Source organism: Thalassophryne amazonica, chromosome 1 (genome assembly GCF_902500255.1).
Source record: "Thalassophryne amazonica chromosome 1, fThaAma1.1, whole genome shotgun sequence".
Lineage (NCBI taxonomy): Eukaryota > Metazoa > Chordata > Actinopteri > Batrachoidiformes > Batrachoididae > Thalassophryne > Thalassophryne amazonica.
Genome location: NC_047103.1, coordinates 64,696,556 through 64,709,802, shown reverse-complemented (window position 1 = coordinate 64,709,802; position 13,247 = coordinate 64,696,556). Strand labels below are relative to the sequence as shown.

Below are 13,247 nucleotides of genomic sequence, written 5' to 3'. Positions count from 1 at the left end.
TACCATGTTTCTGATGGGGACAGATGAGGGCTGTCCCCAGATGTAGAATAACTGCATCATATGCGTTTGTATTTTACCCCTTTAGCACACAAACGAGACTGCAGTGCCCAATTGGAGTAAGCGGTTGAAGATGAGGGAGTGAGTGATTGCTTACAGGTCATGAAAACCCAAAATGTAGTAGCTCAGAAAATTTGAATATTACATAAGACCAATTTTTTAAAAAAAGGACTTTAAAGACAGCAATGCTTGCCTACTATAAAGTATGTCCATGTATTACAATACACTCAATACTTGGTCGGGGCTGCCAGCAAAGCAGATTCAAGACGTTGGGACGTTGCATAAAATGTAAATAAAAACAGAATACAATTTGCAAATCCTCTTCAACCTATATTCAACTGAATACACCACAAAGACAAGACATTTAACGTTCAAACTGATAAACTTTATTGTTTTTGTGCAAATAGTTGCTCATTTTGAAATGGATGCCTGCAACACGTTTAAAAAAAAAAAAGCTGGGACAGTGATACGTTTACCACTGTGTTACATCACCTTTCCTTCCAACAACACTCAATAAGCGTTTGGGAGCTGAGGACACTAATTGTTAAATCTTTGTAGGTGGAATTCTTTCCCATTCTTGCTTGATGTACCACTTCAGTTGTTAAACAGCCCGGGGTCTCCGTTGTCGTATTTTGCGCTTCATAATGTGCCACACATTTTCAATGGGCAACAGATCTAGACTGCAGGCGGACCAGTCTAGTACCCGCACTCTTTTACTACGAAGCCACGCTGTTGTAGCACGTGCTGAATGTGGCTTGGCACTGTCTTTCTGAAATAAGCAGGGATGTACCTGAAAAAGATGATGTTTGGATGGCAGCATGTGTTGCTCCAAAACCTGGATGTACCTTTCAGCATTGATGGTGCCATCACAGATGTGTAAGTTGCCCATGCCATGGGCAGTAACACACCCCCATACCATCACAGATGCTGGCTTTTGAACTTTGCGCTGGTAACAATCTGGATGGTCATTTTCCTCTTTTATCCGGAGGACACAATGTCCATGATTTCCAAAAACAATTTGAAATGTGGACTCAGACCACAGCACACTTTTCCACTTTGCGTCTGTCCATTTCAAATGAGCTCGGGCCCAGAGAAAGCGGTGGCATTTGTGGATGTTGTTGATGTATGGCTTTCGCTTTGCATGGTAGAGTTTTAACTTGCACTTGTAAACATAGCGATGAACTGTGTTAACTGACAATGGTTTTCTGAAGTGTTCCTGAGCCCATGCGGCAGGATACTTTATACAATGATGTTGGTTTTTAATGCAGTGCCACCTAAGGGATCGAACGTCACGGGCATTTCAATGTTGGTTTTCGGCCTTGCCGTTTACGTGTAGAAAGTTCTCCAGATTTTCTGAATCTTCTGATTATATTTTGGACTGTAGGTGATGGAATCCCTAAATACCTTGCAATTGAATGTTGAGAAACATTGTTCCTAAACTGTTGGACTATTTTTTCACACAGTTGTTCACAAAGTGGTGATCTGCTCCCCATCTTTGCTTGTGAACAGCTGAGCCTTTTGGGGATGCTCCTTTTATACCCAATAATGACACTCACCCGTTTCCAATTAACCTGTTCTCCTGTGGAATGTTCCAAACAGGTGTTCTTTGAGGATTCATCAACTTTTCCAGTCTTTTGTTGCCACTGTCCCAGCTTTTTTGAAACGTGTTACAGGCATCCATTTCAAAATGAGCAAATATTTGCACAAAAACAAAAAAGTATTAGTTTGAACATTAAATATTTTGTCTTTGTGGCGTATTTATTAAATATAGGTTGAAGAGGATTTGCAAAATCATTGTATTCTGTTTTTATTTACATTTCACACAATGTCCCAAATTCAGTGTAATTGGGGTTGTATTAGTCTTATACGATATAATATCTAATTTTCTAAGATACTGAATTTGGGGTTTTCATTAGCTGTAAGCCTTGGCAGCTGGTCTGCTCTGTGTCAGTCTGATCCCATCAGATCTCAGAAGCTAAGCAGTGCAGGATCTGGTTAGTACTTGGATGGGAGACCTCTTTGGGACACCAGCGGCTGCGTGTGTTTCTCCACGTAACGTTGGAGTTGCGCCAGGAAGGGCATCCAGTGTAAAACTTGTGCCAATTAACAGTGCGAATCTGGCTGTATCTGCTGTGGTGACCCCGGACAAAAACATTAGCTGTAAGCCTTAATCATCAAAGTTAAAATAAACATAATATATCACTGTGTGTAATGAATCTATATAATACATGAGTTTTACTTTTTGAATTGAATTACTGAAATAAATTAACTTTTTAATGATATTCTAATTTATTGAGCTGCACCTGTATAACAATGAATTTACCAAAATTAAATAAAAACAGTAATTTATATTTCAATACTCACTTTCAACACTAACTTTCAATAATCACCTTCTCTTTGAAACAAAATATGATAAGGTATGCACTACTGCACATTATTCTGCAACCAAAAACCCGTCTTAACTGGTAATGTTGTTTTACAGCCTCTCTCCAAAATAAAATTCATGCAAGAGCTTGTTTCATTCAAGTAAAAGGAATGTAGTGCTTTTTGGTCGGGTACTTGAGAGAGTAGCCAGGCTTCTGTGCCTTATTCTTTTGTCTCTAGTCTTTTTTTGTGCCTAGGCACTTAACCAGTGCATGTCACAGAAGAATTAAAAAATAAATAAAAATAAAAAATAAAAAATTTCACTTTAGTGTGATGTGAATTTTTTTTAAAAATCTGCACATGCATCTCTCTCTCGCTCAAACACACACGAAGAAAATACTGTATTTGCGCATCTGAGGGCCCAGGGCCAAGCATCAGCCCACCCCCTTTTTTGAAAAAAGTTGGTTAAACACCTACCTGAATTTTTTTTTTTTTTTTTATAAGAGTTTATTAAATGCCCACCTAAAATAAATTAGCTCTGTGGACCCCCCCCCCCCCCCCCCCCAGCACATTGTAAGCCCCAGTCACACAGTGAAGGAGCGACTTTCAGTTTGTTTGTCCAACAAAAGTAATTTTTATACCTGAAAAATGACTTCCTTGGCAGCGGATCTCTGCAAAGTTCAACAAAGTTTGTGCATGTTCAAAACTTTGTGCGGCGAGCTTTAATGCTGCCTGCACCTTTGTTTGTGGGTTTGTGCTTCGCTTGTTTATTTTTCCTGCGGCTGTCTGACAGATCCTTCTGACTGACTAAAGCTCCAGTTAATCAATCAATCTCAAGCTCTATGACATTATGCTTTCAGACCACGAGAGGCTGACAAGAAAATTAAAGTTTTTTATTTTTCTTAACGAGCAGGAAATCAAAGACAGCAACAAACGGATTATTTATATCATTATTTATATCATGTGTTGGAGAGGTTACTTATTAAAAAAAGTAATTAGTTATAGTTACTCTCCTAAAAAGTAACTTAGTAACGAGTTACAGTATTATAAAAGTAATTACTTACTGGGGAAAGTAATTATTGTGTTACTTTTTAAAAAAATGTTCAAATATGTCAATTTGAATTTATCCCCCCACCCAATTTAATGAACTTTGAATTCAACTGTATGCTAGATTATTTATAATAAAGGATTATTAACAGAGTGTGAGGGCTGTACAGGAAAAACATCAAGGCCTTGACATTACGGTCCGCGCAAAAAACAGGAGGTCTGATATTCCCGTACAGACCAAGCAAGCGAGGTTTATAAATTTGTTTATATATATATATATGCAAACTTACGGTATCGGCTGAATATGATAGCTGCTGACGGTTTTAGGCTCACAGACCTGTACGCTTTCTTCACCTCCATGAAGAACTTGCTAACAGATGGTCCAGTCGTTAGCTGGTAAGCTTTCAAACTGTGCATTTTGTCCAATGCTGTTTAGATATTTATGGAGTACATTCATGTCCAACTTGGTTTTTCCAATCGTGTTTTTAGCTTTCTGGTTTGTAACGAATCTGATATGTGATCCGGACCGATTGTCATGGTAGCTGTCTGATATGGGAAAATATCTGGCTGTGATTGGAGAAATTGTGCGTAGTGCATGGCTCCGTATCTGTAAATAAACTTAATATGTGCATCAACCTCCATGTTTTTATCACAAAATGACCAACTATTTTACTATGCCGCCCCACTACTATACCACTTTATCATGAGCTGTACAACTGGGGATACAAAATGCAAAACATGCACTACGTACAATTTCTCCAATAACAGCCAGAGAAGCCTAAAACGTCTTCTGGGTTGTCTGGGTGTCTTTCCTCCCACTTCTCCTTCTTGCACAGTTACTCAGTTTTTGAGAACTGTCTACTCCATACAGATTTAAAACAGAATGCCATACTGTTTGTATATCTTCATTAACTGATGTAAATAAAGTTCAATACATCATATTCAATGACTTGTTCATGTATCCATCCCCTGACTTGTCTGAAAAAAACTGGCAATTAAATTGATTATTTACAGGTATTATACCAAAGGGGCTGATTACTTATGCAACCCATCATCTTGGCTTTTATATTTTTGATTTATATCAAGTTGTAGAGATTTACTTTCAGTTTGAGTCTAAGGAAGATAATTTTAGAAATTTTTATATTGAGAAGCCTGATTTACTTTTTGTATATGAAATGCCATAAACAAATTAAAATGTGTGATATACCAAGAGGCTGAATATTTTTGCAAGCCACTATATATATATATTTCAGTTTAGGTAGTTTACAAATTTCAGTTGTCTGATCAATTACTGCAGGAATTCTTGATCGCAAACCCTATCACCTCGAAATTTTATTTTTTGGCGGGGCGGGGGTCACTACAGCAGGTGAGGCAGGGAGGTGATCGGAGAAGGCTCTTGCTTCTAGTGTCAAGCACCTGGCCCTGCTAGCCGTAACCCGCTCCAGGGACACTGTCAGGTGAGGAGTTGGATACACGATTTGTACCTGATTCACGTTTTGGGGTTAACACACTTATGGTCAAAGTAGGTTACAGTGATGCCTCACATTCATTTACTTACACACACACACACACACACACACACACACACACACACACACACACACACACACACACACACACACACACACTGTCAGGGTGCTGCCATGCAAGACCTTCTCTGCACACCGGGGACAACTTAGGGATTAAGGGCCCAAGTGATTTTCAGGGATGAGAATGGGCAAAAAAACAACTCTGAAAATGGCTGGGGGTCACTGCAGGTCCCCAGTGGGGTCCAGGGGCAGCACCCCTGGGGGGAGACCCAGGGGGCGAAGACCCCTGAAGCTCACACGTCGTGAGCATTTTAGAGGCATTTCTGGGCCACTACAGAGACCTAATTTCATGAATTTCCATTTTATATTTATGTTGGGGTATGTGGAAGCCTTACTGTAATAAAAACTTCTTTCACTGATACTTGCCTCGTGCTGTAGCATATGTACTTATTACAAATGCCATAGCATTGGACAGATAACCAAACTTGCCAAAACTATACTTCCAGTGTTGTTCCTTAACCTGCAATGAGCTATGAAATATACTGGAACGTCATGTAAGTATGTGTAAATCATTTTAAGATATTAAAACCTATCAAAACAATATTTGTGGTATAAAACAGTGACATTGCCTCATAGTAACACTAAAAAGCACACATCCTGTGCAACAGCTGTACCATAGTCTAGAAAATTCACCAAAATAATAAAAACGATGTGCGTTTCCAAATGATTGCCCCATAATAAATTCCTAAATCACACCATGCGAGTTTGCACCCCAACTTCTTATGCCATTCAGCAGGAAAACTCCACAAGCACATACAGCATAGTAAAATTAAAAGCACACATCCTGACACCAGCTGTACCGCAGTCTGTGAAAAAATAAAAATAAAATTGATGCAGGCCGATTTCAGCATGCAGGCAAAATGTCTTTTGTCATTTTTGAATGGTTTATCTATTAAAGAGTAAAAATGGAAAGAAATCAATTGTAAGGCCTGAAAGAAGTTTCTATAGGAAGTATTTTAAACTGTAAGGTCAAGTGAGAGGGGGGAGTGTTGGCTTTTTAAAATACTTGAAAGGTACTGGACTCAGAGGATTTAGCACTGCTATAATGGGCTGATGAAGTGTGTGTGTGTATACACACACACACACACACACACACACACACACAAGGTCTGTTAGAAAAGTATCCGACCTTTTTATTTTTTTCAAAAACCTGATGGATTTGAATCATGTGCTTGCATGAGCCAACCTTGAACCTTTGTGCGCATGCGTGATTTTTTTCACGCCTGTCGGTTGCGTCATTTGCTTGTAAGCAGCCTTTGTGTGAGGATGGGTGTAGTCTCTCGTCATTTTTTCTTTGCAAGGAAATGGCAGAACGACTGGAGCAGTGCGACTGCATCAAATTTTGTCAGAAACTGGGCGACAGCCAGGTGGAAACCATTCAGGCGGCTTTCGGTGACGATCCTGTGGGCATCACACAGATTAAGGAGCGGTACAACCGGTTTAAAGACGGCCGCACAATGGTGGAGAGCGCGCCACGCTCCGGGCGGCCATCAACATGCTGAAATGACCAGCTCATTTAAAAATTAAATGCTGTGGTGATGTGGGACCGTCGTGTGATTATCTGAGAAATTGCGGAAGAGGTGGACATCAGCACTTTTTCGGCACATTCCACTGTGACAGAAGATTTGGCCATGAAAAGAGTTGCAGCGAAATTCATCGGCACGAAGCTGATGGCGCAGCAAAAGCGCCACTGTGTTGACATCTCACAGGACATGTGACATGCCCACCTCGTCCACAATTTCTTTGATAGTCACACGACTGAAAAGCCACCGAAAGCTGTCTAAATCTTCCGAATGGTGGATTATTTTATATACACACACACATATACATATATATATATATATATATACACACACACACACACATATATATACAGACACACAACAAAAATATAAACGCAACACTTTTGGTTTTGCTCCCATTTTGTATGAGATGAACTCAAAGATCTTAAACTTTTTCCACATACACAATATCACCATTTCCCTCAAATATTGTTCACAAACCAGTCTAAATCTGTGATAGTGAGCACTTCTTTGCTGAGATAATCCATCCCACCTCACAGGTGTGCCATATCAAGATGCTGATTAGACACCATGATTAGTGCACAGGTGTGCCTTAGACCAGTGTTTTTCAACCTTTTTTGAGCCGCGGCACCCTTTTTATATTTACAAAATCCTGCGGCACACCACCAACTAAAATAATATTATAATGCTATTACCTCTAGTTTTGCGCAAAACCCAATTATCGCAATAGAAAATCGATACAGAAAACATCGCATTTCGAAAATCCTCAAGCATTTTGCGCTCTGATCTCAAGTAGGGCTGTCACGATTAGGAATTTCTGGAGACGATTAATTGTCAGACAAATAATTGCGATTGACGAATATATTGTCTTTTTTTTTCCCCCTTTATATTCTACTATTGTAGTATAATTACACAACTCTGGAAGAACGTTTGGCTTCTGTGAGTGGAGAAACTGGGAATGGTGCAACATTTTTATTTTTATCTTCATTTTACATACAGTCCCAACTTTTTCTGATTTGTGGTTGTTTCTGTTGCATTTCTGAAATTGTTTCTCCTCATCAGTCACGTTTTGTGCTTAAACACTACATTAAGCTTAAGATTGAACAAATAAATACCTTTGGAAAATAACAGCTGTTTAAGTTCAGCGTTCTCACCTGCTTTTTGTGATCTCTGCGTCTGAACATTTTTTTTTTGTGGCTCTCAGTTCATTCATATATTCTAATTTTTTAAATATGTTTTTAAATATATTTGACCGTTTATTTCATCTCATGATCTCATAAATTCAGCATACGACGTGCACATGGTGTGAACAGGATGGTAACGGCAGAATCACACCTTTAGAGAAAGTTCAGAGAGAAGTAAAGGCAGCTTCACGTTTCCGTTTTGTTAACGTTCACTCACAGAGAGGTTAAAATCCTCTCTCTGCTCCGCGCTCGCTGCGCACTGAACGTGTCTCGCCTGCATTCAGGAATCTCCCTCACCCACCCCCTCCCTCGCAGTCTGCAGCCTGTTAACTCCGCGCGCGTGCACACACAAGCACAGACACACACACCGACAGCTCCGCATTTTAGACGGCTTCTGAAGAAGACGGCACTGTTTTAATTGGCCGTCAGCCTCCTTGTTATTGTCCCGCCTTAAGACGAGAGCGAGGCTGCAGCACAATGACGTCAGATTCTGAGTCGTTTTATGCTTTGTGGATAAAATAAATAATTCACGGTAATCACGAATATGAAAAATACCCACGGCACCCCTGACGATCGATCACGGCACCCTAGGGTGCCGCGGCACCCCGGTTGAGAATCACTGCCTTAGACTGTCCACAATAAAAGGCCACTCTGAAAGGTGCAGTTTTGTTTTACTGGGGGGGGGGTATCTGGTGTGACCACCATTTGCCTCATGCAGTGCAACACAACTCCTTTGCATAGAGTTGATCAGGTTGTGAATTGTGGAATGTGGAATGTTGGTCCACTCCTCTTCAATGGCTGTGCGAAGTTGCTGGATATTGGCAGGAACAGGTACACGCCGGTCCAGAGCATCCCAAACATGCTCAATGGGTGACATGTCCGGTGAGTATGCCGACCATGCAAAAACTGGGACATTTTCAGCTTCCAAGAATTCTGTACAGATCCTTGCAACATGGGGCCGTGCATTATCATGCTGCAGCATGAGGTGATGTTCTTGGATGTATGGCACAACAATGGGCCTCAGGATCTCGTCACAGTATCTCTGTGCATTCAAAATGCCATCAATAAAATGCACCTGTGTTCTTCGTCCATAACAGACGCCTGCCTATACCATAACCCCACCGCCACCATGGGCCACTCAATCCACAACATTGACATCAGAAAACCGCTCACCCACACAACGCTGTCTGCCATCTGCCCTGGACAGTGTGAACCGGGATTCATCTGTGAAGAGAACACCTCTCCAACGTGCCAAACGCCAGCGAATGTGAGCATTTGCCCACTCAAGTCGGTTACGACGACGAACTGGAGTCAGGTCGAGACCCTGATGAGGACGACGAGCATGCAGATGAGCTTTCCTGAGATGGTTTCTGACAGTTTGTGCAGAAATTCTTTGGTTATGCAAACCAATTGCTTCAGCAGCTGTCCGAGTGGCTGGTCTCAGACAATCTTGGAGGTGAACATGCTGGATGTGGAGGTCCTGGGCTGGTGTGGTTACACGTGGTCTGCGGTTGTGAGGCTGGTTGGCTGTACTGCCAAATTCTCTGAAACGCCTTTGGAGACGGCTTATGGTAGAGAAATGAACATTCAATACACAAGCAATAGCTCTGGTTGACATTCCTGCTGTCAGCATGCCAATTGCACGCTCCCTCAAATCTTGCGACATCTGTGGCATTGTGCTGTGTGATAAAACTACACCTTTCAGAGTGGCGTTTTATTGTGGGCAGTCTAAGGCACACCTGTGCACTAATCATGGTGTCTAATCAGCATCTTGATATGGCACACCTGTGAGGTGGGAAGGATTATCTCAGCAAAGGAGAAGTGCTCACTATCACAGATTTAGACTGGTTTGTGAACAATATTTGAGGGAAATGGTGATATTGTGTATGTGGAAAAAGTTTTAGATCTTTGAGTTCATCTCATACAAAATGGGAGCAAAACCAAAAGTGTTGCGTTTATATTTTTGTTGAGTGTAGAGACAGACAGAGAGAGAGAGACAGACAGAGAAATAGATAGCCTGTGACCGCCAATACTCACTGCATCAGTTTGCAGCAGAGTGTGAAGCAGCTGGGATGGGAATCAGCACCCCTAAATCTGAGGCCATGGTTCTCAGCAGGACACCGATGGATTTCCAACTCCGGGTAGGGAATGAGGTCTTGCCCCAAGTTCAAGTACCTCGGGGTCTTGTTCACGAGTGAGGGGACAATGGAGCATGAGATTGGCCGGAGAATCAGCGCAGCAGGGCGGGATCGCATTCGCTCTACCATACTGTTGTGACAAAAAGGGAGCTGAGCCAAAAGGCGAAACTCTTAATCTACTGGTCAGTCTTCATTCCTACTCTCACCTATGGTCATGAGGGATGGGTCATGACCGAAAGAACTAGACTGCGGGTACAAGCGGCTGAAATGGGTTTTCTTAGAAGGGTGGCTGGTGTCTCCCTTAGAGATAGGGCGAGAAGCTCGGTCATCCATGGGGAGCTTGAAGTAGAGCCACTGCTCCTTCACGTTGAAAGGAGCCAGCTGAGGTGGTTCGGGCATCTGGTAAGGATGCCCCCTGGGTGCCTCCCTGGGGAGGTGTTCCAGGCATGTCCATCTGGGAGGAGACCCCGGACGAGGTGGAGAGATATCTCCACACTGGCCTGGAAACGCCTCAGTATCCACCAGTCAGAGGTGGTTAACGAGGCCCGGGAAAGGAAAGTTTGGGGTCCCCTGCTAGAGCTGTTGCCCCCGCGACCCAATCCCGAGTGAGTGATGAGTGAGTTTTTTCTGTTAGCGGGTTTATATGACAAAATAAAAAGGAACATGGAAGCAAAATTTGACAAAACCTGTACACAAACACTGGTTTTGCAGCCCTGAATTTCACTTCAGTACATTTATGAGTACAGTATAAATAACTACACTATACTTAAAAATTTCAGTGATTATAAACATTTAAATTGTATGAACAGAATTTTTGGACACGCACCTGAGCACTGGATGTTCGAACGCTGAGCAGTACAAGTGCTGTGGGCTTTGGGGCTGGCTGTGCCTGTTTTCTGTGCTCTTCTGGACCCGGGCAGCACATGATTAGTCTGTTTAATATTAACTTTGGTGACATGTTTCTTCGTCTTGCAGTGTTTTTCCAAGGTTTTGCTAATGAAAACCGAACATAACGTGCAGAGGGCTTTACCAGGGAGCGCAACCTTGCGGACACATTCACAGAATCTTGCCTTTGTCTCTTCCACTTCCCACTCCAACTATGTCCACTTAAATCTATTTTTTACACCACTATCTCTTTAATGCATTTAATTTTGGCCATGTTAAAGACACCACTTGACAGACCAAAACTTGAAGAAAATAAAAATGTCCACATCAGGGTACTTTCAGTGACTTTTCATTACCGAGATTCTGACTGGCTGAAAGTTGTAGAAAAAGTAGCCAGTGACATAGCGTGTTTTAGCTTACAGTTTCGGTTCCCATGCAGATGAGGAAAGGTTTAACAAGCACGGATGGCCCCGTTGCAGCCCCCACACTCCCAAATTTTTCTCAAAGGATTTACGCCGATCTTAGAAATGGCCCAGAAATCCATAAGAAGTCAGAAATCTGCAGATCCATGGAAGATCCTCATCCCTGGAATTTATAGTGTGACAGTGATTTTAACAGAGGATTCTCTGGTTACAAGTCCACTGCTTTAACGACTTGACCATCACCTAATTTTCTCCAGTACTGAAAGCAATACCAAATGTGTGGTTTCAGTACCCATCTCTCTCACACTTTAGATTATGGGGGAGGTTCTTCCCCCCACCCACGCTTCAGGATGCTCTTCTATGAAGTGCATGCTCTGACCATAGACAGGCTCGAACTAAGTACAGCCATTACTCCCACCATGTCGTATGTTTTGTTGATGTTGACATAGTTGATTATGTATACACACTGTCCAGGCCCTATATAACTTCAATATAAATCAATTTTTAGACAAACCTGGGTTGGGGCAATTGAACATGTCACTAGCTATATACCCAATCACTTTTGTGCAACTTAAATATTTTACAGTTTCATTTATTCAACCTCAAGTAGTAGAAAAACTCAAGGAATGGCAGCATTATAGTTTTCAGACTTACCTGAAGACACTTGAGCAGATTTGTTCTGTTCCTCTCCAACTGAAGCCCGTTTTAGACCAGCCTGTATTTAAAAAGACAAATGGTTTAGTAAACAAAGTTCTGCAGCACACAATGGTATATTTAAAATGAGGCAAATGCAACCATGTATAAAATATTTGGACAAAACTGTTTAGTTTCACAGTAGATGTAGCCAAGCCTGCCTAACCATCAATTTGCAAATGAACCAAAAAAAAAAAAGCATACATCATGCTACAACTTATTTATTCATCAAACAATTTAATGGAAGACATATTGCCATTTCCTATTCAACATTATTGGTAATAAAAGGTCTTAAAGGACTTGTACCGATTGGCCAGACAAAGGGACAGAGCTGGAAAGGATGTGCAGCAGGTTAGAGTGGTAAAAGATGCACATGGTAATGTGCTGACAAGTGAGGAGTGTGTGCTGAGAAGGTGGAGGGAATATTTTGAAGAGTTGATGAATAAAGAAAATGAGCGAGAGAAAAGGCTGGATGATGTGGTGAGAGTAAATCAGGAAGTAAAAGAGATTAGCAAGGAAGAAGTGAGGGCTGCTATGAAGAGGATGAAGAGTGGAAAGGCAGTTGGTCCAGATGACATTCCAATGGAGGCATGGAAATGTCTAGGAGAGATGGCAGTAGAGTTTCTAACCAGATTGTTTAATAAAATCTTGGAAAGTGAGAGGATGCCTGAGGAGTGGAGACGAAGTGTGCTGGTTCCTATTTTCAAGAACAAGGGTGATGTGCAGAGCTGCAGTAACTACAGAGGCATAAAGCTGATCAGCCACAGCATGAAGTTATGGGAAAGAGTAGTAGAAGCTAGGCTTAGAAACAGGTGAAGATCTGTGAGCAGCAATATGGTTTCATGCCGAGAAAGAGCACTACAGATGCAATGTTTGCTCTGAGAATACTGTTGGAAAAGTACAGAGGACAGAAAGAGTTACATTGTGTGTTTGTGGACTTAGAAAAAGCTTATGATAGGGTGCCAAGAGAAGAGTTGTGGCATTGTATGAGGAAGTCTGGAGTGGCAGATAAGTATGTTAGGGTAGTGCAGGACATGTACAAGAATAGTGTGACAGCGGTGAGATGCGCAGTCAGAATGACAGACTCATTCAAGGTGGAGGTGGGATTACACCAAGGATCAGCTCTGAGTCCTTTCTTGTTTGCAGTGGTGATGGACAGGTTGACAGATGAGATCAGACAGGAGTCCCCATGGACTATGATGTTTGCAGATGACATTGTGATATTAATATTGGGAAGGGGGGGGGCAGTGCACCACTGAACTGAGTTTAATTCAATTAAAAGACCAAAGTTAGCTTAGCCTTTAGCAGCAGGCTGCATTAAGTATCACCTCAATGGGGGAGGGGG

General features: G+C 41.8%; 1 protein-coding gene across 3 annotated transcripts in view; it reads right to left on the bottom strand.

Annotated features, from left to right (window-relative positions):
- The window catches only part of zfhx2 (zinc finger homeobox 2), a 52,277-nt gene that overhangs the window by 8,677 nt on the left and 30,353 nt on the right, over positions 1 to 13,247 (bottom strand). For all 3 annotated transcript variants that reach the window (XM_034171292.1, XM_034171284.1, XM_034171276.1), the window contains exon 3: positions 11,864 to 11,924. In XM_034171292.1, the coding sequence (XP_034027183.1) occupies positions 11,864 to 11,924 (61 nt within the window). The remainder of the gene's footprint in view (positions 1 to 11,863; positions 11,925 to 13,247) is intronic.